The sequence below is a fragment of the Talpa occidentalis genome, unplaced genomic scaffold (genome assembly GCF_014898055.3).
Source record: "Talpa occidentalis isolate TD23 unplaced genomic scaffold, MPIMG_talOcc4v2.1 talOcc4.11, whole genome shotgun sequence".
Lineage (NCBI taxonomy): Eukaryota > Metazoa > Chordata > Mammalia > Eulipotyphla > Talpidae > Talpa > Talpa occidentalis.
In genome coordinates, this window is record NW_023601104.1 from 40,958,404 (window position 1) to 40,982,985 (window position 24,582).

Below are 24,582 nucleotides of genomic sequence, written 5' to 3' on the forward strand. Positions count from 1 at the left end.
TGGAACCCCTGAGATAATGGCAAGAACAGAATGAAAGAATACTTGCGAAGGTGGTGTGGAAAGCACCGTACCCTGTCAATAAACACATACACCCCCCACCCCCACCCCCTTTTGCACTCGGCTTATACTGCCTAAGGGAAACACTTTCCATCACTAAATCATGTGGAAACAGAAGTAAAGGTGAAAGCATACATTCAGTTCAATTTCTAACAAAGTGCTTAATGATGCAGTTCCAGGAATGCATTGTGTCCTATGAGAGGAAGCACCTGTAACAGTTGAAGGATTAGTAAAGGATTACCAGCTCCAGGGAAAAGACAAAGGCCTGCCTTGGCCTGCGGTTGGCAGCACTGCCTTTCGTCATTAACTTCAATACCTCAGGAAAACGTGGCGGTAGAGTCACAGTTGCATGTTATCAACTAAAAAGTTCTACTGAAGGGGAGAAACAAACTTAATACCAATAAGGAATAAAATCAAAAAACAGAGCCAGAGGCATAGGAAGGAGTGGCATGGAATTCTTTAATTTGGAAGGCAAAAAGGTTATTACACTTAATGGAAGGCAGAGGTCATGTTAATAAATGCTCATTACAAAGTCATCCTGACAGACGCGAGAGAACTTCTCTGGCTCTCCACCTGCACATCAAATCAGAGTCAGAAGCAAGTACAAATCTGGAGAAAATCCATGCGTCCAAACCAGCTGCCACCTCGGGAGCTCTTATCCAGGGGAAATCAAAACGTGAACCTAAAAGAAAGAAGCAGAAAGGTAAGAAGAGGTATCAAAGCATATTTTATACTACAACCAGTATATTTTATGATACTACTACCCAATCCTTAAATCTAAATGCTAAACCCACCGAGACACCAAGTTGCAGGGTTCCAAAGTCTGGAGCTCACAGTATGTGAGCCAGGCCAGAACCACCAGAGTGAAGCAGTTATTCTTCACGGAACACTGTGTAGCGGTAGCCATAAAAATTCATGCTCAGATCTGAATTCAAGCCCACAAATACAAAACTCACTGGGAACCGGTAGACATGAGCTCTAACTCCCCACTCTAGCCATAATTAGTCACAGGATTTTATGTAAGTCACTTTGACCTCTCTGGCCCACAAATTCTTTGAGGTGAGAGATTTACAATTTAGCCTAAAGAACTTTCTGAATCTAGAAAGTGCATAAAGCACTAAATTCCAGTTTGGGGAAAGATGGGGGAAGGAAGAATTCAAGAGACAAGTTGACAAAGAGTCCCAATCTCAGATATAACAAAAGACCAAAATAGAAAAATGTCCATTTTATTTAAAGATAGGTGGTTTGGGGCAAGAAGGAGGTGGAGAGCAACTCCCAGAGAAGTGGCACACTGGTGCCAGAGTCAGAGGCTTCCCTGAGTGGGCTGGTGTAGGCCTGGCCAGAAAGTGACCGGGTGCTCTGAGGCCTCCGTTCACAAGCAGCCCACTTCCCTGCACGTGCCATAAAAATATTAGCCTATGTGAGTCATGACTTTAAAAGGTTGGGAAACAGCCCCTTTCAGAAGAGCTGAGCTTTTCAACCACCTTTCTATACGTTGGTTCAGACCTGGGGATTCTAGCATCGGGGCTTCAGCAAAGATTTTTAGACTTCTATCCAGAGTGCTCCGATTTCACCAACAATGGTACGTACAGAAATGCAATAATTGCAGAACCTTCCTACATCTGTGGAATTTGATGAGAAATGTGTAAAATAAAGAGCAAAAAACAACAAAATGTGTTCATCATGCCAAACAAGAACACACAGACCTATGAAAACTCCCGTATTCTCTCCATTAGAGATCTGAAAGCAAACCCTCTGGCATGACTCTGATCTAGTATAACACAGCGATTCTGAGAGAAGTCTAGGGCGCAAGGCCATTTCTGCAAAGAGCCTTAATACATTTAAAATTACAAAAGAAATCCCAGCTTAGTACAAAAGTCAGGTTTTGAGATTCTATGTTAAAACATTTAAATCAAGTTTTGAGGCTCTATATTAAAACATTTAAATCTAAAACACTGGAACATAAATGACTCATGACAGTTAAGTCTTTTTGATAGTGGTTTTCAGAAGACTTTGTTTACAAAGATCTGCTCCCTTCTTTTATATTTTTTTAAAGATTTTTTTTTTTTAATACAATAGCTGGGGTACAGGCCAGACGTGCAGGAGGATGAGAGGATTCACCAGAGACAGAGCGGGGAGCAGAAGAGGCAGATGGACCGAAGACACTGCTGAAGGGAGCAGTGGGTGAGACAGGAGAGGTCTGCCCCGCCATGTGGGAATCTCCCTGGCCAGCCAGGAATGGAACCCACACTGCAGAGGCTGCGGACAGCTTCACGGCGCTGTACTCAACCCACTGTGCCACCGGGGAGGTCCCTGCTCCCTTCTTTTAAGGCAAAAATATATTTCATCAGACAGTATTCTAAAAGCAGAGGTCCTTAGATTCCTTGAAATGTTAGCTCACAAAACTGGACTCTTCAACAGCTCGGAAGAATGGTCTCAACTGCTAACCAGGGGATAAAGGTCTCAGGAAACTAACAAAATTTCCTCCCCAGATATCAAGACAAGCAAAATGGAAGACACCTACTGAGAAAAGTTAGCATGACTTCTTCAGTCTATTTCACCCACGCAAAAGAGAGCACCATTTGATCAGTCTATTCTAATCATTTTAAAAGAAAGCAAGACACAACACAAAGAACTGTTAAAAATAATTACTTTCTGTACAGACACAAAAGATGACGCCAGACAGGGTCATTTCTATTTGAAATCTGTATTCTCCGGCACCATCCCTATTCAGACACCAGCACTGAGCAGATATGTTCAAATACTGATTTTCCTTCACACCATCTCATGCTGAATCTGGTCACCCAATCAAAACTAAAATCAGAGAAAATGTGAATCCAAGGCCATTCTGAAGAGATTTTAGGTGCAGAGTTCAATTTGAATCACAACAGTTTCAGAAGGCCTGGCTCACGTATGGCTAAAATGGAAAGGAGCCTTACAAATCAGCTAGTCCAGTCCTCTCATTTTATAGATGAGAAACTGTAACCCGAGTTGACAGATCTGTCCAGAGACATGCTGGCCAGAACCACAAACACTACACAGGTGACTACTCTGACTTAGTTAAAATTAAGTAAAATTTAAAATTTAGCTCCCCAATTACCTGCCACATTTCAAATGTTCAATGATCACATGTGGCTACTGCACTTGGTAGGGCAGACTAACAGCATTTCCACATTGTACAATGTTCGACTGGCCAGGCTGGTGCAGGGTCACCCTATCTGAATAAAGTTGGGTCTGGTGATCTGCTTCTCCCGCATTTCTTCTGGATCATATTAAAGATGACCAGCAATGCAGAAACAGTGCCTAGCTTCATCCTTCCCAGTCAAGCTTTCCTATGTTTTTCCCATTTAAAAAACACAAGCAAGTTTAATATTTTTAATGAAAACCTTCTAACAGACATATATATGCATCACCCAAAAATCTTTGAACATAATAGAGAGGAAGGAAAATAAAAGCCTAGAGTCAAAATATCCGTTACCAAGTTCCCACTCAGTCACATATGAGTTCCAGGGTCAAGACAAGTCAACTAAAGTTTCACCCAGATTTAATTACCAATGTGTACAATGGAAATACTACTGTTTGCCTGTCTCTGTTACAGCAGCCTTCAGGGTCACATGGGGTAATGTTGTGTAAAAGGTACATTGAATGGATGTGAGTCCTGCGAGCCTGGTAATGTGGCAACAGCAAAACATTTTACAAGGCCCTATATGTGTGTATTTTGTTATATAGACAGTTACACTTCAACTTTCCACCGCCTGTGAATGATGCTGAGAATATGGTGTAATGGATAAAAGCCTCAGTTGGCAATCCCGACTGAGACACCCAAACAGTACAATCCTCAAAAACAGTGGGAAGAACCATCATAAATTCTAATCAGAGGCTTTAACAGCTGTGAGACTCAGATGAACATTAGGTCAGTCTCCTTACTGTGCAGACAGGAAAACTGGGATTAAGAAACAAGCTTATGTGTCCATCCAAACAGCTATCAGAGCAAATTCCACATGCAGGCGTCCATCTTCAAGCCACACAGCCCCTCAAATTAATTTTTTGCCTTGGGTTCTTTCTTCCATGACATTTTCCACATGTCTTAGTACCCACGTAGCTTACCTAGTTATATACCTACTTTATAGATGTTCTCACAGCTGAAAAGGACCTACTCACTCAATAAGCCAGCAGAGTCTAGTGGGGGAGACAGAAAAGTAAATGAAGTGTCCTAACTATGCGTAACTGCAGCATTAGAGACATGCAGAGTGGGCCCTAAGGCCCCAGAAGAGGACAACTTAGAGGAGAAATCATCTGAGCTGCAAGATAAAATAAAGTTGGTGCAGCAATGAACTTCATAAACACAAATACCTAATATTCCAGTCTTTCTTTTGGTAGCTTTAAATAGACCAAACACAAAACAGAGCTCGGATCACCAATTAGTCATGCATTAGTGGTTTTTTGTAAATAAGCAGATTGAAGACTTCAACAAAAAAAATTAATCTCACGCTCCAATGGGAGTGGAGGATATGAAAAAAGATTGTGCTGCACCTAGTTCTAAATATTTTCTACAAATTTAGAACAGTTACCTCTCTGAGAACTTTTTTGGTGGCTAGAGCTAATTCAATGTAAGTTGAAGTGTTAAAGAGAAAATGAAATAAAAACTAAACCACCCCCTCTCTACAAAAAAATGAAAGACTAGTACCATGGGGAGATCAGTCAAGAGCAAAAACCAGTCAAGAACAAGCTGCCAGAGAAATGAAAGGAAAGTCTGTGGCTCTGTGTGCCCAAGGTCTTCCCCCTGTAACAGAAACCCTTGGGGCCCTTTAAGGTTGCCTGCCCTTTTGTACCTAACTCAACACTGCCCACTTCTGGCCAGAATGTAAAGCAACCCCCACCCAACTCCGAAGCCCACTAAGACCTCTGCTGCCCTCGAGTGATGAAAAGAAACCAGGTTTCATCATGAAAACATCAGTGGTTTCTTCCCCCAAATTCAACTTTCTCTTGCTCTGGTAGTTCATCCTCTGCATACAAAACACATGATCCACTAGGTGGCAGTAGAGCCTAGCAAATAACATTCAGCGTCCCTCCAGAGGCTATTTTCTAGCTCACTGTACTTCACTGATGAATTCAAAAAGCCAACAATTACACTAGTAAGTAGTACTGCTTGTCACAGCTATGTTCTGCACAGCCCTGCAGCACCCTTGTTCCAGCCACAATTAAACACTGAGTGTTTTCACAGAATTAAACCCTTGAAAGGATTGCCTCCAGCATAAAAAAAACCACCCATAAGGTTTTAGTGCAGTATTTGTTAAACAATCTCCACAGGCTAAAGCACACATCAGTGCTCAGGTTTGTGTCCATTTCACTTACCCCTCTGACCCAGGGTTCAAGTCACCAAATATTTTCTTTTCCAAACTATAACCCAATGTCCCCATGTCCCTATTTTCTTCATTTCCCTTCAGAACACTGGACAGGAGCTGACATTTCTTAAAAAGAATTTCATAGAGGCAACAAAAAACAAAACAGAAAATGACAAGAAGCATGTAAATATTTAAACATTCAAACCTGAGCGCCTATGTCATTCATTCAAAAAAGACTTCCTAGGGCCTCCCTGGTGGCACAAGGGTTTAAGTTAGCACTATGAAGCAATTCACAGCCACTGCAGCACAAGTTCGAACCCCGGCCAGGGAGGTGACCCACACAGCACAGCAGACCTCTCCTGTCTCACCTGCTGCTCTCCTTAGCAGGTTATTTCAGCAGATCCGCCTATTCTGCTCCCCACCTCCCCCACCCACCGTACCCCTGGCCTACACTCCAGCTCTTGTATGCATAAATAAATAAATCTCTAAAAAAGAAAAGACTTTTTGCCACCTAATGGCCAAACATGGATATCATTTCAGGCAGGCATGATCCTTGTGACTCAGAGTGCACACGGGTATTCTCACACCTGCATTTTCATTTTTATGATAACCTAAGCAACACCGAGTCTACTCTTGACCACCAGATGAGACAGCTCTATAGCCAGTGCTGCCAAGTGAGAGGCTAATTTTTGCCACACAGCATTCTACTGCCATCTCTGCCCATGTTTTTAGACTACTACAACTTGAAGTCTGGAGAAAACTGCTGATAGAGCTAGGTTTAACATGTCCTGGCTGACCAAAATTGCTATGAAGAGATTCAAATCTTACAGTAGAAGGACAGAACTGGGACTGGAGAAGGAGACAAAGTGAATTTCAGCTGAATCCACAATGTTTAATCTGTTCAAAACCAGTGACTTCCAGGTTGTGACTACATGGATGTGTTACATCATTCTCTGTGTTTTTTTAATTGTCACAAGAAAAGGAAAGTCTTAAAGGGGAGCACAGTGATAAAATAACTGGTAACACAGCTAAACACATTTCTTTTTTTTTTTTTTTTAGATTTATTTATCTATTTATACAAGCACTGGGTATAGTCAGAAGCGCAGGAGGGTGAGAGAATTCACCAGAGGCAGAGAGGAGAGCAGAGCAGGCAGACTGACGAAATACACTGCTGAGGGGAGCAGTGGGCGGCAGGAGAGGTCTGCGCGCCATGTGGGACCCTCGCCGGTAGCCGGGGATCGAACTGGCGCTGCAGAGGCTGCGGACAGCCCTGCAACCCAGAGCTCAACCGCTGCGCCACCAGGGAGGCCCCTCAACACATTTCTTTAACACAATTAAACACATTTCTTTAACTCCCCAATTGTGAAATACCTCATGGAAAAACAAGCATGAGTAAAAATGGAGCATAAAAATTTTTTGAAGTCAGATGGGATTATTATTAGAGTTATTAGTTACAAGATTTCTAGCAAGACTCTCTGAACCTGTTTCTCATCTATAAATGGAACAAGCCAGCCTATCCTTATGAGGTTATTCTGAAAATAAAATGCAAAACAAAAAGCATTTAAAACCTGTCCATAGTGACCACTCAAAATCTGTTAACTTCCTTATTTCTTGAAAAATATTTTCAACTCTTCAGAGTAGCTGCTGGTTTAAATGTCACCCCCAATATCATGCAAGAGCAGTATGCTATAGATGTTTATTCTTTTTATACCCAACTCTCAGAATGTATTTGGCACATATGGAGAAAGTTCAATCTGATTTGTTCTATCTTCTGAGTTGGTATAAATATTGAATTCACTTGGAAACTATTTTTTAAAGATTTATTTATTTATGCATATAAAAACTGGGGTACAGGCCAGAGGTTCGGGGGGGTGAGAGGATTCACCTGAGACAGAACGGGGAGCAGAACAGGCAGATTTACTAAAATACAGCAGGCGGGACAGGAGACATCTGCTACCCCATGAGGGTCACCTCTCTGGTCGGGAATCAAACTCATGCTGCAGTGGCTGGAGACTGCTTGATAGCTAAGACCTAACCCCTGCGCCACCAGGGAGGCTCCCTTGGAAACTATTTTATAAGTGTTTTGGCACATTGTACACAGAACTGAGTCTAAAGCACATAAAAATGGCAATTAGATGAATATTTAAAAATTGAGAGAACAGTAAAATATGTTAAATAGAGGATCTCCGTAAAAAGCCTTAGAGGATTTTTCTATGAACGTACTCTATCAGAAAAGTCAATAGTGTGACCTCCAACTGGGAGATTCTACTGTACCCTTGGTCCATGATTCCCAGCTGGCCCTAGGTTGTTCACATAATATGGTCTGCAGTTTGCAGTTTCTGCTGAGCCTGCTTTTTTTGCTCTGTTTTGTCATAATTTTGAAATACTAAGCTCTCTGCAGCAGAGTACTGCTCTAATCACGACAGCCCCAGGAAATAATTTTCTATGATTTGCTATCTCCCAGAGTCTAAAGAACATCCTTGAAATGTTTGCTCTGTTCTCTTCTTACCCATATACCATGACTCATCTAGAAAAAATAACTTAAGAAATCTACAGTAAAGCAATCTGAAGACGTGAGACCTTTTGAGCATGGTTACTATCAGAGAACCCAAGAGTGACTCACGAGGTTTCCAAGTCTAAGGTCAGTGTTGGTGGGTCTGTTTACTAGCTGCTCCCAAGGAGCTGTCACTGGTGAGGGACCAGGTCTGCCGCCTCTGCTGGCAGATGGCACAGTGGCCTCCTCCTCTGACGCCTACAACACTGTATGCAGATCTCTGGTGTGGCTTTAACTACTCCTACTACATTGTTCACTTCTCGAAGGTAGGAGCCACATTTTACTTGTCTTGGTATTCCCAGTAACAAAGCATTTAACAGCACATGTGGGCAGGGGTGGCAGAGGAAAGATTGGCAATTGAGTCCTGACTGGGTATCCAAAGACTTAAACTGTATTAGAAGAATAGAGAAAAGTAATTCTCAAGCATTTTCATGGAAATAAACCGTCTCTGTCAACTTACCACCTCACCTGAAGAGAACTGTTCTGGATACAGTATCAATAATGGAATGGAGTCATGCAATATTTTAAGTAACTAATTAACTCATGCCAGAAATAAAAGCACATTGTCACATTACTTATACTTTGTACATGGTCTTGGGATAGTCTTCCCCCAAACTGGAATACATTTCCTAAGATTCTCTATTTTTTTTTTTTTTTTTTTTTAAGATTTATTTATTTATTTATTTATACATGCACTGGGCACAGTCAGAAGCGTGGGAGGGTGAGAGAATTCACCAGAGCCAGAGCGGGGAGCAGAGCAGGCAGAAGGACCGAAGTACACTGCTGAGGGGAGCAGCAGGCGGCAGGAGAGGTCTGCGCGCCATGTGGGACCCTCCTCCGGTGGCCGGGGAGCAGCCGGGCATCGAACCGGTGCTGCAGAGGCTGTGGGCAGTTTCACAACCCAGTGCTCAACCGCTGCACCACCGGGGAGGCCCCATTTCCTAAGATTCTCTATTCTTTACCACCTAATCACAGCAACATTAAACTTTGCAGTGGAAAGGACAAGAAGAGTGCTTTCAGTCTTTGGTGAGTTTCACAGGATACTCTTACTGGGAAGAGTCCTCAGCCAAGCCCACCACTGGACACAGCTCTACTCTACTCCCCTTAGTTACACGGCCAGGGAAGACCACTGGATTATTGTGGGCCTGTTTTCTCATACATAAAATGACAGTGTTGATACACAGTTTGGAAAATACCTATGTTGTTCTCAGTTTTAGGATTCTATTTAGGAGGGAAGGATAGAGGAAGGATAGAGGAGAGGGCATACCATACATAAAGAAGCCACACAGAATGGGCTTTGCAACTTTTGTCAATCAAAACAACTCTGTCTCCACCACTGTTTTACATACTGAAATTTTATAGGAGTTATTTAGAAAATAGAGCTCTATTGCTTTAAAAAAAAAAAAAAGGAAAAGTGGCAAATTAATCAAACAGCATGTATTAGAATATTAGAAATTCAGAGGCAGCAGACCAACTGCCTGATCAACAACTCCTTGGGAGCAGCTAGTAAACAGACCCACATTTTAAATTCTCCCAAACTAATCCAAATTCCCCACTGAGTTTCACTTTAGCATACATATTAGCAAATGACCATATTTATTCATACAGCATCTACTGTATACCTGTCAGGTATCAGCACTATTTCTAGGTACTATGGAAACAATGGCCCAGTATTTACAGTCAATTAAGATCAAATCAGGGCCTCCCTGGTGGCAAAAGGGGTTAAACACAGCACTATGAAGCTATCACAGCCTCTGCAGCACAAGTTCGATCCCCAGCCCGCTGGCCAGGGAGCTACCCACATGGCACAGCAGACGTCTCCTGTCTCACCCGCTGCTCCCTTCAGCAGTATATTTCAGTCAACCTGCCTGTTCTATTCCCCACTCTATCTCTGGTGAATACTCTCACTCCCCACACCTCTGGCCTGTACCCAGTTCTTGTATGCATAAATAAATCTTTTAAAAAAAAAAAAAAGATCAAATCAGAAAAAAATTATAGAGCAAATCTAAAGGCAAAACCTACAATTTATATCTCTTCCAAGATCTCAGAGCTATTTTCATGGAGTTATTGATGCAGAAATTAATGTATTAGCTACAGGCAAACTCTCATTTTCTGTTATCTTAATGATTTGCAGAACAGTGAGAAGAGAAGGCAATGACCAAGAGCAGCAGCACTGATGAATCATGATGATATTAATGCATGCTTTGCAAGCCAATGGAAAATTCTGCAAATGTCTTATCAGCAAAATGGGAGCCTTGCCAACCACGATCAAAACCTGGTCATTCCAATTTCAATTCATAAAATCAACATTAGGGGACAAAGGCTATGGTCATCACTTACATTCTTCTAGTCTCCTACTCCTCAGTTAAGAAAACAGGAACGATTCAGCCAACAAAGTTCATGACAACAAGATGCAAGATCGTACTGGCAAAGAGAAAATCAGCAAAGGCTCGCTCTGGGGAGATGCCTTGGAAATCTGCTTTGTTCTGTGGGTTGATCTGTATTCTCAGGCAAACTGTAGAAGAAGCAAAACACAAAAATGATTACCTAGAAATATAAAGCAATATGACTGCTAACACACACAAGCACACACACACCTACAATCCAATAATTCTAACAGAAACGATGCTTATATGCATTAGAAAGTATGTACAGGATTAGTACTCATCACTGGAGCAATATAAATAATTATCAACAGTAAAATGGATAAATTATAGCATAGTCATACGACATAACATTACATAGTGAAGGAAAACCTTTAAAACACAGATAAATTCCGCAAATGTTAGAATATTCAACACAATCCAACACAAAAAGAATTATTCTGTATGATTACACTTATAAAAAGCTTAAAATGAGGCAAAACCAATCTATGATAATACAAATGAGATAATAAAAGTGGTTTTTATCTTTCATGGTGGGAGGGATGACTGGGAAGGTGTATGGTAGTCTCTTGGGTGCTGGTAATATTCTAAGTCTTGATCTTAGTGGCAGTTAGGTGGATGAATCTAGAAATTCATCAAGTTATACACTGTCATGCTGTTGACTGCTAAAGGAAGAAATACGACTTTGCAGGCTAAAAACCAGACTTATGCAGGGAAAAAAATACACACACAGGCCTCCCTGGTGGCACAAGGGGTTAAGACGCAACATACGAAGCTATCCACAGGGTCTGCAGCGTGAGTTCGATCCCTAGCCAGGGAGCTACCCACATGGTGCAGCAGACCACTCCTGATTCACCTGCTGCTCTCCTCAGCAGCACATTTCAGTCAATCTGCCTATTCTGTTCCCCACTCTGTCTCTGGTGAATCCTCTCACCCCCACCCCACACCTCTGGCCTGTACCCCAGTTCCTGTATGCATAAACAAATAAATCTTTTTTAAAAAATACACAGGGCCCCCTCGGTGGCGCAGCGGGTTGAGCACAGCGCTGTGAAGCTATCCGCAACCTCTGCAGCGCGGGTTTGATTCCCCGCCGTCCAGGGAGCAACCCACATGGCAAAGCAGACCTCTCCTGTCGCGCCTGCTGCTCCCCTCAGCAGTGTACTTCAGTCAATCTGCCTGTTCTATTCCCCGCTCTGTCTCTGGTGAATCCTCTCACCCCTCCCCCCACGCTTCTGGCCTGTATCCCAGCTATTGTATAAATAAATACATAAATAAACACATACATATAAAACAAAAAACTCACCACTCTTTTATCTTCTGATTAAATTTATAATACCTAGATGGGAGTATAACTGAATAACAAAGGAACCTGATTGAATAACAAAAGTTAAAAAACTGTGAATTAGTTTCTACTATGATATATAATACTGCATAAACAGAAACAAAAATATAACATTTATCTATCTCTTTGACCTCAAAGTTCTAGCAGCTGCTTGTCTCAAAAAAGGCAAGAGACCTAAGCTATATAACTCTGACAGAGAACTGGCTGCTGCCACATTCCATAACCTTGAAGATTCAAACTGATATATCAGACAAGGTCACCATTTGACACGAAAAGTAACTCCAGAAGCATATGCTTCCAAAGAGTCTTTAAGCCTGTGATAAATGAGTACACTACTTAAGAAATGCCAAATTTGCTTCAGGCTAGCATCCATTCCATCACTAAAGAAAAAAGGCAATGAGATCTAACCCAAATGTCAGAGAACTACCAGCCTTGTTCACCAGTCTGTCACCATGGCAACCGAGTTTTCATTATGCTTAAAACATGTAAACACTGCAGCAGCACCACTGATCTTTTCACGCAACTGGACCCTTCAAAATATGAAGGACACTGATTGAAGCAAGAGCAATCAATTAAAATCCTGCTGTGGCTAGTACATATTGTTCATCCATTTGGGAGAATCACTGGCAATGTCTACTAATACATAAAATGTTTTTACCTTTTGACAAAGGAATTTCTCCTATAGGACAAAGACTTTCGGATAGCAACAAATTGCACTGTAGACATGCAATGAAATTATTACCAAAAAACCTCTCTATTTCATATTTCTCTTTCAAAGCTATAAGCAGATAACTAGATACCATTATTTCCTCAATTGCTTTAGTTGGAATCTAGGGGGGTAAAGTGGAGAAAAAGACACCGAATTATTAATAGTGGCCCTTGGGATGGAAAACAGAATAGTATTTCAGGAAATATGAGAGGACAAAAGAGAAGAGAAACTCCCCACAGATAAGGGGTAAAGTAATGAATGATGTCGTAACCCAAGTAATTTCAACTACAACATAAGAATCAAGAGTCCCACAGAAATGGAAAGGATATTGGAGGTTATAAACGCCAATGTATAAATTTATGTATAAAAGGCCCAAAAGGTGGTGGGGTGCACATGCTGGAGGAGGCTGTATGAATCACCTGGGAAGCTTTCCAAAGTAGACTCACCAGTTCCAGAATCTGATAAGCCATCCCCAGGTGGAGAATTACAAACCTCCCAGAGTTTGTGATACTGATAGGGGTGTCATATCCTTCAGATGCACTGGGGTACAAAAAAAGGCAAACTATGCCTGTTCAAAGACCTCCAAAAATGATCCTCCAGTCCTCCCTGAGCACTTTCCAAAGATGAAAATCTTCTACTCCCTGAGGGAGCTCACTGTGTTTCAGCAGTTCTAATTTAATCTGTCTCCTTAAATGTTTGTTCATTTAGCAAAATATTTACTGAGCATCCACTATATGTCACACATTATCCCAATGCTGCAAATATGGCCCAGAATAAGACATACAAGAACCTGGCTCTCAAGAAACTTATACTCCAATGGAGAGAAACATAAAATGAAGTAATAAATATTTCCAATAAACAAGGAAATATCAGGCAGTGATATATGCTGTGAAGAAAATAAAACAAGGCAAAAAAAGAGTGATTGGGAAAGTTATTTTTTATCTGGTGGTCACAGAAGGTCTTTCTAAGTAGAGGATCTTCAGGACCAAAATTTGACAGGTAAGAACCAAGCACACAAAGATCTGGGGCAGAGTATTTCCAGGTAGTAAGAACAATTTTGACATGTTCTAGTCTCAGACTGACCATATGGTGGTGATTGAGGGCGAGAGGGAGACAAGGCCAGCCTGTGGGGCTTTATAAGCCTCAGGAGAGCCTGGATGTAGCTTAAGTGTGATGGAACATTTCAGAGTTTAAACCAAATACATAAAGTAATCCAATCTACATTTTTAAAGGTTGCTAGAACTGCAATGCAGAGAATATTCTGTCTGCAGGATTAAAGAAAAAACAAAGGAATCATTTATGAGACAACAAAGCTCAGTAAAACTGAGAGAAGTAAAGAGACAGGCTATATTTTGGAAAAGACAGAGTTTATTGGACAGATGTAGGAGATAAAAAGAATCAAAGGATCAAGAAAACCTAAATTTTTTGGCTTCAACAACTCAACAAATACTGACACCATGTATTCAATAGAGAAGAGGCTGGTAGCTAGGTGGGAAGGTTCAATCTGAAGGTGCCTATCAGACAGATTTCACGAAGGCAACTACATTTACAAAACTGGAATTCAGCAGACAGGTCAAAATGAAAAATACAAACGTGGCAGTTGTAGACTGTTCTGCTCCCCACTCTATCTCTGATGAATCCTCTCACCCCCCTGCACCTCTGGCCTACACCCCAGTTTTTGTATGAATAAAAAAAAAAAAAACTTTAAAAAAATGTGGCAGTTGCAGTTGTAAAGATATTTAAACTTACCTGTGAAAGAAATAGAAAAAGGGATTAGAACCACATCCTCAAACAGGAATGTAGTGCTATAAAAGTGCTACAAAAGAAAAAGTATTTCACACAGGGGCCTCCCTGGTGCACAAGGGGTTAAGACACAACCTATGAAACTAACCGCAGATTCTGCAGCACGAGTTCGATCCCCGGCCAGGGAGCAACCCATATGGCACAGCAGACCTCTCCTGACTCGCCCGCTGCTCCCCTCAGCAATGTATTTCAATCTGCCTTTTCTGTTCCCCACTCTTCCTCTGGTGAATCTTCTCCCCCTACCCCACATCTGGCCTGTACCCCCACTCTTGTATGCATAAATAAATAAATCTTTAAAAAAAAAAAGTATTTCACACAGAAGGAAGCAGTGAACTGTTAAAAGCTAAACGTTGAACCTTCATATAAAATGAAACAGATGACCATTTATTACACTTAGCAAGACAGTAAGTAGTTTCACTGGCGTGGTGGGAACAGACCACCACCAAGAGTGGGCTAAGAAATGAATGGAAAATGAGAAAGCAGAAACAGGAACTATTCTTTCAAAGAATTCTGTGATGAGAGCGTTAAGAAACAATGGTAGCTGGAGGGTTATCTGGAGTCAAATGAAACTCTTCTTAATTGGACAATAAGAGAGCAAGTGTGTGCAATGGAAAGAAATTAATGAGGCTGAACAGAATGAGTGCAGGAGCTGAGTACTTAAATGAGCAAAGGAAGAATGGATCCCCAGCACAAGCAAAGGGTTGACAGGAAAGAACACGGCTTCTATCATTGTGAGAAGTAACACAAAGAATAAGGGTAAATGCACAGATGGGTTGCTGTGATTCCTGGGTGGGAAGAGAAAAGGATTCTAGTTTACATTTTTAGTGGAAAAATAAAGCAAGATGATCAACTGATGCTAAAGGAAAAGTGGAAATATAGAAGACTGAAGAGAGAAGTTATAAGCACATTTTTGGAAAGCAAACATACTAGGAAAGTATTACCGGACCACTGGGTAGGGTTGAGTGCCCATCTGTGTTCCTATTCTCACGAATGATTCTCCATCACAGCACAATATCCACAGTTACTGCTCTGTATTTCCCACTAGATTATAAACTCTGTGAGAGCAGAGATCATGTCTGCATTCTACTATTGACTCCTCAGTACTTGGCAGGAAACCTGGCACAAAATTGCTCAGTATTTCTTAAATTGTTACAGGAATGCTCACATTTTAATATACAGGTTAAGCACTGAGGATGCAAAGATGCCCCTGTCTTCAAATGGCTCACCTTCCAGAGGGAAGACAAATACAGCACATTATAAAAAGGCTCTCAGGTGCCTCCCTCTCTCCCTCTCTTTTCCCTCCCTCCCTCCTTCTCCTCCCACTGTCCCTCACTCACTCCCCCCTCACACATACAAATATATGGTGAAATGGAAATATAAGAGAAAGACCTAAGTCTATTAGAAGACTCAGGGAAGGATTCCAAAGAGAAGCAGCACTTGAGCTGAGATGTCTAAGGGAAGGAAGGAGTTTTCTAAGAAGTCAAGCAAAGGTAAAATAGCCTGAGATAGCTCAGCAGGTTCCAGGAATAACAGGCAATAATGCTGGAGCGTAAAATACAGAAGATACAGAGGCAAAGAGGAAGGTGGAGATAAGGACAGGGCCAGATTATGAAAAAGTCTGTATGAAAAAGCCGTGGAAATTTTTAAATTTTCTTCGGAAACCAGGAGCAAATTTTATATGGATAGAAACACATACAGGTTTGCAAGTCGAATTAAGCCTCCAACAAAGATGAAAGAAAGACTAGAGACTAGCAGCTAGGAGACCAATGAGGACCAGCTACATAGAGCCTGAGTCACCATGGATGAATGTGGGTCTGCTCAGCCACCATTTTTTTGTTACCTGTAGTTCCTTCCTACACAAGGTCAGAACTGCTGGGTCAGTCATAGGCGCCAACCCTTACAAGGTACCTCTCAAGTCAATCAAGAGCAGAAAGTTTGATCACTCTGGGAAGGCTATGCATCATGAGGTATGACCGGGAATGCCCATGGGGCCAAGGATCAATGTATGACAAGGCACCCCAGAAGATGATCAGCAGAAAGCCTTGTTGATAAGACTGAAACCATGGCTGGAGCTCTAGCCTTAACTTCAATTACAATACCGTTTCATCAAACAGATGAGAAGTGCCTGGAGGGCAAACTCACAACCCCTGATACTATAGATGACAGAGCACACATTTTCTAGCTTCACCCTTCCCTTTTCTTTTTGTCCTCCTTCCCCTTCTAACTGATGCTGTATAATTATTCTATCAGTAAAAAGGCCAGGATCTTGCTCTTCGGCAACATCCTGTGTCCTACAGCTTGCTCCACGACTCCCATTTGTCAGTGCAGTGTTGTCAAGAGGTAGCAATGGATATGATTTAGAAACTGGATTCTCAGGCACAAGATTGGTAAACTTCTTAGTGTGTTAGATAGCAACTATGGGAGATAATATTATATTATCTCCCAAAAATCTGACATACAATCTTCTATCAGCAAAGAAATGCTGCCAGTCCCCAGAGTTCAATACCAACCATGTGACAGAAAACACTCTGACTTAAGCCTTTCAAATTCAAACTCCTGTGGGATTTGTACACTAGGAGAACAAAACTATTTTTGGCCCAAAATTATTTCATATAGATTAGAAATCAGAACTGACCAAAGTTGTGAAATGACTTAAAAACTGATTTCAAAATCAAAGACTTATTTTAAGTAGTCTTGCTGTTTTCCAAATATTGCTTCTAAACAGTACTTTAAATGAGCATAAAGGATTTCAGTTAGGTAAAAATGGAAACTAGAAGAGCTATTGGAATGTTACTCTTTAAAAAAAAAAAAAAAGATGATGTCAAATGCTCCCTTCTGTACATGCAGAAGGTATGGAAGAAAACAGTCTGCCAAAAAGAAATTTGGAAACCAAACTAAGAACTTCCCCCCCCAATTCATCCCATATGCTAACACCAATTTTAAGTTTCTCCCTTACCCTTTTTTTTTTTATCTTAGTTGTGTTCCTATTATCTACAGAATAAAATCCAAATTCCTTGGCCTAGCAATCAAAGTTCTAGCAACCAGCACTATCTAATTCTTCAACATAATCTCCTACAATTCTCTCTCTAGCCAAACTGACCTCCCTTCTCTTCCAGGAGAACCAAACCCAGCAAACAGATTTTAGAAACGCAGCATAAGTACAGGGCATCCCTTCTCAACAATCCCAATAATTGTTAAACTCCAGATTTCAAATTTTCCATTAAAACTAGTCTCCAGTTGAGGAGGATGGTGCATCTAGAGCAAGGAGAATGGAGCATCTGATGATGGTAACACATCAATTCTGATGGCCAGGATGCTGCCACAGAGAACTACAATTTGATCATCCAGGACAAAACTCAAAGACAATAAGTTAATAGGCTAACTCCTCAATTCCAGACCTGCTAGTGCACAAGTCATTAAGTCCTTAGATTTATTTTAAGTTCTGAAAGAGAAGGTAGGGTACGTCTGGCTTGAGTGTGAACTAGCAATTTGTGTAAAAAGTATTCTATAAATCTGGAACTTTAAGCAGAGAACCACTGCAAATGATGTCTGTCTGTGCCCCAAAGAGACTGCAAACTTATTGAGGACAAGGAATATAAACATGATGTAGCTCCAAAATATTTGCCACAAGACCTTGTATCACTCAAAATATAAGCGATGGCCTAGCTGAACATGATCACACTGAAAAAATAAACTGAATGAATTCTGGCAAATTTGGAAAATCAAGAAACAGCAGAAACCAGCAGCTGGGACAGTCCATCTGATAGCTAAACTAAGCTGGCTAACACTCCAGTCCAGTCCAGGCCTAGCCTGGACTCAGTATTCACTGAACGTGTGTGTGTTGGGCAAGAAAGGTTAGATTTAGACAAAAATTTATCAGACAGAGAGTGCATATTAAATACAGCAATCTACAAGGCATCAGATGCTGGGAATCAGAAAGAATAATGCTAAAATATAACTGGAATAAAAACTGTCACAGCTCAAGAGAGTGAAGCAAGTTTCACCTACAAAACAATAAGCAGAGAATGAGCCAACGAGTACAGCACCTCTATTTATGTTTCCTACACCGTTCACTGGTACATTTCACCAGAGATTGGTAGTGATTAGGTCAAGGTGAGAGATGCTTCACGTGGGTCTTTCTTTTCCTAAGTCTATCGACTTTAAAGCTAAGTTAAGGAATGGAGCTTTCCCTGGGCCAATATGACAGGAACTGGATCACCGGGTGAGCGGCAGCATGGAGGATTTTTCAGCGACTCAACTCGAACTCTTAGGCGGCAGGTGACCACCTTTCTGGGCCTCAGTTCCCCATTCACAGGAGGCTTTTCTCCTAACTTCAGGGAGCAGCGACCTGCTATAAAGAAGAGCACTGTGGAAATAAAAGCAGCGTACCCAAGGATCACGTATCGTTTCGATTTAAGTATTATTACCCGCTAGGATGAAGCTTCCCACACAAGAGATGAAGCCCGAGAGGAAAGAGTTGAAGGGGAAGGTCCCCACGAGGAGACAGTAACCGAACTGCAGCGCGCCGGTCAGCAGTATATACAGGAGGTACGCGTCCAGCAGCTTCAGACGCTGAGGAGTGGAGCTCAAGTACTCTTCTAAGAACCGTGAGATGACAGACACCACCGACGCCGACATGGCTAAGCTTTTGGAAATCCGGCCCGCGCAGCTCACAAGCCCAGCGGACCCGACGCCCCCGGCGGATGGAGTGTTTGCGCATGCGCTCCGTCGTAGCCCGGCTCCGCCCCCTCCGGATTGGCCGCTTTGCGCAGGCGTGCAAGGAAGTCACGGCGCGGACCAACTAATGCGCAGACGCAGAATACGTCTACAGACTGCGAACTACCGCAAGAAGATATTGATGCGCCTGCGCAGCGGATGTGTCCCTGGGCTGGAGACGTGTACTCTTTCTGTCTTACTTCCGCCGTCAGTTGGTGACGCCCACGGTTGCTCTGGCAACAAGATACTTGAGGCGACAAGGAGCTACAGGTTTTACCGCCGACTCTCCATCCGGCAGTAGCTCAGTCGCCAGCCAAGGGTTCCTGCTCTTTTTGGTCCACCTGCGTCCTTAAAAAAGTCACGGTTTGGGGCCTCCCTGGTGGCGCAAGGGGTTAAGCACCGCATTGTGAAGCAATCGGCAGCCTCTGCAGCACGAGTTCGATCCCCGGCCAGGAAGAAACTCACATGGCGAAGAAGACCTCTCCTGAGTCGCCTGCTGCTCCCCTCAGCAGTGTATTTCAATCTGCTTCTTCTGTTCCCCGCTCTTGTCTCTGGTGAATCCTCTCACCCTCTGCATCTCTGGTCTGTAGTCCAGTTCTTGTATGCATAAATAAATAAATCTTTAAAAAAAAAAAGTCACAGTTTGGATCTGCTTTGAGGCAATGCCGGGCTCTCCCCCACGGGTTTTGTACCAGCTGTGCCCTAATTGTGTGAAGGGCTCTGACTGCAAAGTCCTCTCCCAGATTTCAGAGCAACTCAAGTTACCCTGTAATGAGAACCACTGTGGCCCGTCGCTGTGCTGGCACCAGTTTAGACTGTTACTGAGGAAGGGAGAGAACTTGACCTCTACTGGGCTCTGAACTGGACGTGGGTCTGACTCTGGTGGTGCTTAAGAATAAACACAGTAGAACCTAAGCCTGCAGATTTCACTCATTCATTCAGAAAATTTACTGGGTTCCTCCTGGTCGCCCCACATTGTGCTACATTGCGGGTACCTTCTGGTGAATCACAGTCTTAAAAACTGTAGGGGGGGAGGGCCTCCCCCATGGTGCAGCGGTTGAGCGCTGGGCTGCGAAGCTGCCCGCAGCCTCTGCAGTGCCAGTTCGATTCCTGGCCCCCGGCGAGGGTCCCACATGGCGCGCAGACCTCTCCTGCCGCCTGCTGCTCCCCTCAGCAGCGTTCTTCAGTTCTGCTCCCTGCTCTGGCTCCGGTGAATTCTCTCACCCTCCCGCACTTCTGACTGTACTCAGTGCTTGTATAAATAAGTAAGTGAAATATTTAAAAAAAAAAAAAAAAAAAGGCTATGTTTGAAAAACTGTAGGAAGGGAAAGGGGGGTGAATTGGGATGTTAAAAAAGATGATGGGCCCAAAATGGAGGAGTTTGTGCTAAACCTACAAAGACCTAATATCTAACCTAACTGCTATTTTCAAGCCCCCTAAAGTTTCAACCTTCCCCAGGAAGGTGGTCCTGACTGATCAATAGGGAATTTTCTGGTCAGGACCAATGAGTACTCTTTTCTATTCCCCAAAGGAAAATAGATAAACCGTTTCATTTTGTACATTTCATTTTGTACAGCTATTGGTAGTGTCTTCTTGCTAAATGGGATGCTGCTGCCTGATTCATGAATCGTATAATAAAGCCAATTAGATCTTTAAAATTAACTCAGTTGGGGCCTCCCTGGTGGCGCAGCGGTTGAGCGCTGGGTTGCGAAGCTGCCCGCGGCCTCTGCGCCGCCTGTTCGATCCCCGGCTGCTCCCCGGCCACCAGAGGAGGGTCCCACATGGTGCGCAGACCTCTCCTGCCGTCCGCTGCTCCTCTCAGCAGTGTACTTCGGTCCTTCTGCCTGCTCTGCTCCCGCTCTGGCTCTGGTGAATTCTCTCACCCTCCCGCGCTTCTGACTGTACCCAGTGCATGTATAAACAAACAAACAAATAAATAAATAAATAAAACATGCCTCTATTAAAAAAAAAAATTTAAATAAATAAATAAATAAATAAATAAATAAAATTAACTCAGTTGGATCTTGTAATTTAACAGGGGTAGTGAAGAGAAAACAGTTGATTAGTTGATTAATGTGCATAGAATACATGATCAAGTTTAGCCTTCTATTCCTATGCTGGCATCCTGAATAAACCCGGTGTGATATCTCAAGATGTCACAGCTGAGAAACCTGCAAGAGCATGCCTCGTTCAGCCCCTACCACCTCCAACTCATTTTACAAAGGAAACTTAAGATTTAGGTTTTTGTCATTTTAACAAGTGGAATTAACTCTTTTTAGCTTTTTTTATTTTTTTCTCAAATATCCACCTTAATTTCTGGCTTTCTCTACATTTTTAATTTCACTTGAATCTGAACTTCCAGACATCTTTCATCTCACCTTTCAGTTGTAAGTCACACATAACGATGTACTTTTTCAGCTTATTCATAACTTTGAACTATACTACTACACAAGCAAAATTCCTAAAACAGCAAGTGAATGACAATATTTCTTTACTTTCACTTTTTATTTGTGTTTATACTGGAACTTATAGCAGCATCAACAAATGTACTTATTATTAATGGTGCACGAAATCTTGCTTAGGTTCTAGGAAGAAGAGAAAAAAGCAGTGTCCTCAGCTTTACAATCTGCTTAAAGAGAAATATTCAGCCACACCCACAGAGATATATATTCTAAATGAACTTAAATGCAGCCTAAACTGTCTTCTGTTGCTAAAAAACGAAGAGTGGATAACCAACTTGGTTCCTATTTAGGATAATATAGCCGAAAGCATCATTTTGTCTGACAAGTTGAACCTTTCTCCTTGCTCATTAGCAAGTAGGAGGGTAGCTTCCTTGCCAAAATTCAACTTCAAACTTTAAAGGCTAGGCTGGTGCTTTTAAATCATTCAGGGGTGGATTCCTCAAGGGGTTTCTATTCCATCAGCTAGGCTCCTTCTAGCAATTTCTTCCTTGTGTTTTGTCTGCCTTTGATCCATGTCAACTATCATCATTAGCATCTCCACAGGAATTCCCGAAGGGGAAAAGCAGAAGAGATGAAAAGCATCATATTCACTTATGACTGCATCCTTTTCTGAGACCTGCAGAAGGGTAGGCCGAACCCCAGATGTTCAAAACAGGCCTCCCTCAGCATGTACCACTTTGGACTGCAGATTATTTCGAGTTGAGGTCAATCCAGGTCCTGCAGTCTCATGAGAAACTTTTATGACTCCCTTAACTACCTAAAAAAAAAATAAGAAAATTGGAGATTTTACTCAGTGTTAGTTAGGGTTATAACCAGAAATAACTTTTCCATCTGAAGAACCTCTCTATATGGCAGATCTAATTACAGAGCATCTGGTCATCACATGAGTCACCCTCTGCAAATCATGTGAGCGCTCAGTCACAGCTCCTTGAAGCCCCAGGCCCCTAACCCATTCCTTAGCTCAGGATATATCTCCCCATTTTGCCTCATTGTCTTTGGAATCCTTATTTCTACATAGATTCCCATACATACGTAGTTAAATTGATTTTTTTTCTCCTGCTAATCTGCCTGATGCTATTTTGATTACTCAAACAGCCCATAAAGAAACCAGAAAGATGGGGAGAAATTTCCCTCCCAACACCTGCAAAACCAAATACAAATATAATGAATTAAAGGTTTTCTAGATTACTTAAAACAGCAAAAAAAAAAAAGGGGGGGTCCTATTTTCTGTTCAGTTTATGATTCTATATCATTAGGACAGTAACTGTCAAAAATAGGATGTTGCTAACCATATTCTTTGTTTTGATAGTTTAAATCAGAATAGAAAGACATGTGAAAATCCATGTCCAGACTAGAAGATAAGAGAGGAGGCTCTAAAGTCAGACAATCCTGGACTTGAACTTTGATTCTGCTGTTTACCAATTGTCTGATCAATAGCAATTTAGTTTATTTGACATTCTCATTTTCCTCTCCTCTAAAGTAGAAGTTACAATATCTGGTTCACTGGGATGTTGTGAGTATTGAACGAGATAATGTTAAGCATTAAGCACATAGCTTAGTACATGACACATATTAAAGACAGTAAATTTTTGTTCTAATTAATTATCAACAGCCCTGCCCTTATAATTAACAATAATTTATCAATTATCAGTAATCCATATATCAATAATTAACTACCTGATTATTCTTTTTGTCTGCAAATTAAAAGTTAGCCAGACCACAAAATCCCTTTTTTTTTTTTACAAAATCCCAATTTTTCAAGCATGCAAAAAGATGGCATTTGGAGGGACTGCAAAGGGCAAATGGAATGTTAAAGTAAAAGCTGAGTGTTTGGAGAGGAAAAAATTGTTGTCCCTCTACCCATCTTAGGCTGATAGGATATGCATCTTAACATATGCGTCTCACACACAGGAGTACTCAGTGACAAGTAAGTCAGAGTGGTTATAATTTGGGCTTATAAATATCAATAAAAAGCAATAAATTTTTAGAGAAATGACAAGACCAAGGAAAAGAACTTTGAGTTCTAGGGTAGCACATTTATGGAAAGGTAATATAGTTAGTAAAGTTTGCTATGCAAATTTCTCCACTGCCCTCTCTAGTCTAACAAAGATTTAGAGTTGTCTGGGTAATTAACATCTGTCTTTCCTGTTAGAAAGGAGACAGGTGGGGAACACCTTTACAAACTGTGTCATGCATTTCGGTAGAAGGCTTTCAGGAGGAAAGCAGGGAGTTTTTCTCATGTCTACTTCTCAGTTGCCTTCACCTCAAAATGATCCTTGTGCCACAGAGTGATTTGTGGGGTTGGCATATTCTACTACCTTTCAATAATCCACAACATAAAACAATGGAAGTGGGGAGAGCAAGAAGATACTCTTGAAAGCAAAGGTCATAATTTCCCATTGTATCTCTCTCCAGTAAGAAATCACATTCTTTCTTCTTTCTTTTTTCTTTTTTTAAATCAAATAAATATCAAAAACTATTTTTTATTTAAATTTTATTTTTATATTCCCCATACAATTACAACCCCCTTATTTTGACCCCAAGCACTCCTTTCCCCGCCCCCCACACTCCATAGAGTGTCTCTGGTTCATAGTTGTTTGTTGATTTTGATTTTTTCTTTCTTATAGTTATTCTTTTTCCTGGTCCCTTATTTAAGTTTTCTAGATTCCTCCTATGAATGAGACCATCTGGTATTTTTCTTTTTCTTTCTGGCTTATTTCGCTGAGCATGATCCCTTCCAGCGCCATCCATGTTGCTGCAAATTGCATGTGTTTATCTTTTTTGAATGCTGAGTAATATTTCATGGTATATATGTACCACATCTTCTTGATCCAGTCATCTATTTTTGGGCATTTGGGTTGTTTCCAAAGCTTAGCTATTGTAAATAGTGCTGTTATAAACATAGGGGTGCAGGTGCTCTTTGGAATGGATGTTTCTGTGTCCTTTGGGTAAATACCTAGGAGTGGAATTGCTGGATCATATGGAAGCTCTATGTTTAGTAGGTCCAGAAATCTCCACACAGCTCTCCATAGTGGTTGGACAAGTTTGCACTCCCACCAGCAGTGCAGGAGAGTTCCTTTTTCTCCACAACCTCACCAACATTTGTTGTTGCTAGTTTTTTTAATATGTGCCATTCTCACTGGTGTAAGATGGTATCTCATTGTAGTTTTGATTTGCATTTCCCTGATGACAAGTGATGTTGAACCTTTT

At 41.6% G+C, this 24,582-nt stretch overlaps 1 protein-coding gene across 1 annotated transcript; it reads right to left on the reverse strand.

Moving 5' to 3' along the window:
- Window positions 1-497: 497 nt before the first annotated feature.
- DAD1 (defender against cell death 1) lies at window positions 498-18,921 on the reverse strand. Its single transcript, XM_037503023.2, has 3 exons — window positions 18,622-18,921; window positions 10,297-10,471; window positions 498-739 (listed from the first exon to the last, which is right to left on the reverse strand). Exons 1-2 carry the CDS (start codon window positions 18,830-18,832, stop codon window positions 10,341-10,343), a joined length of 342 nt encoding a protein of 113 aa, XP_037358920.1. The 5' UTR covers window positions 18,833-18,921; the 3' UTR covers window positions 498-739; window positions 10,297-10,340.
- Window positions 18,922-24,582: the final 5,661 nt, after the last annotated feature.

Bases quoted from the DNA above. Each gene is read 5' to 3' on its own strand.
- DAD1 (XM_037503023.2), bottom strand. From the start codon at position 18,832: ATGTCGGCGTCGGTGGTGTCTGTCATCTCACGGTTCTTAGAAGAGTAC. The intron at 10,472-18,621 runs GTAATAATACTT...CTTCTTCTACAG, and splicing joins GGGAAGCTTCATCCTAGCGG to TTTGCCTGAGAATACAGATC.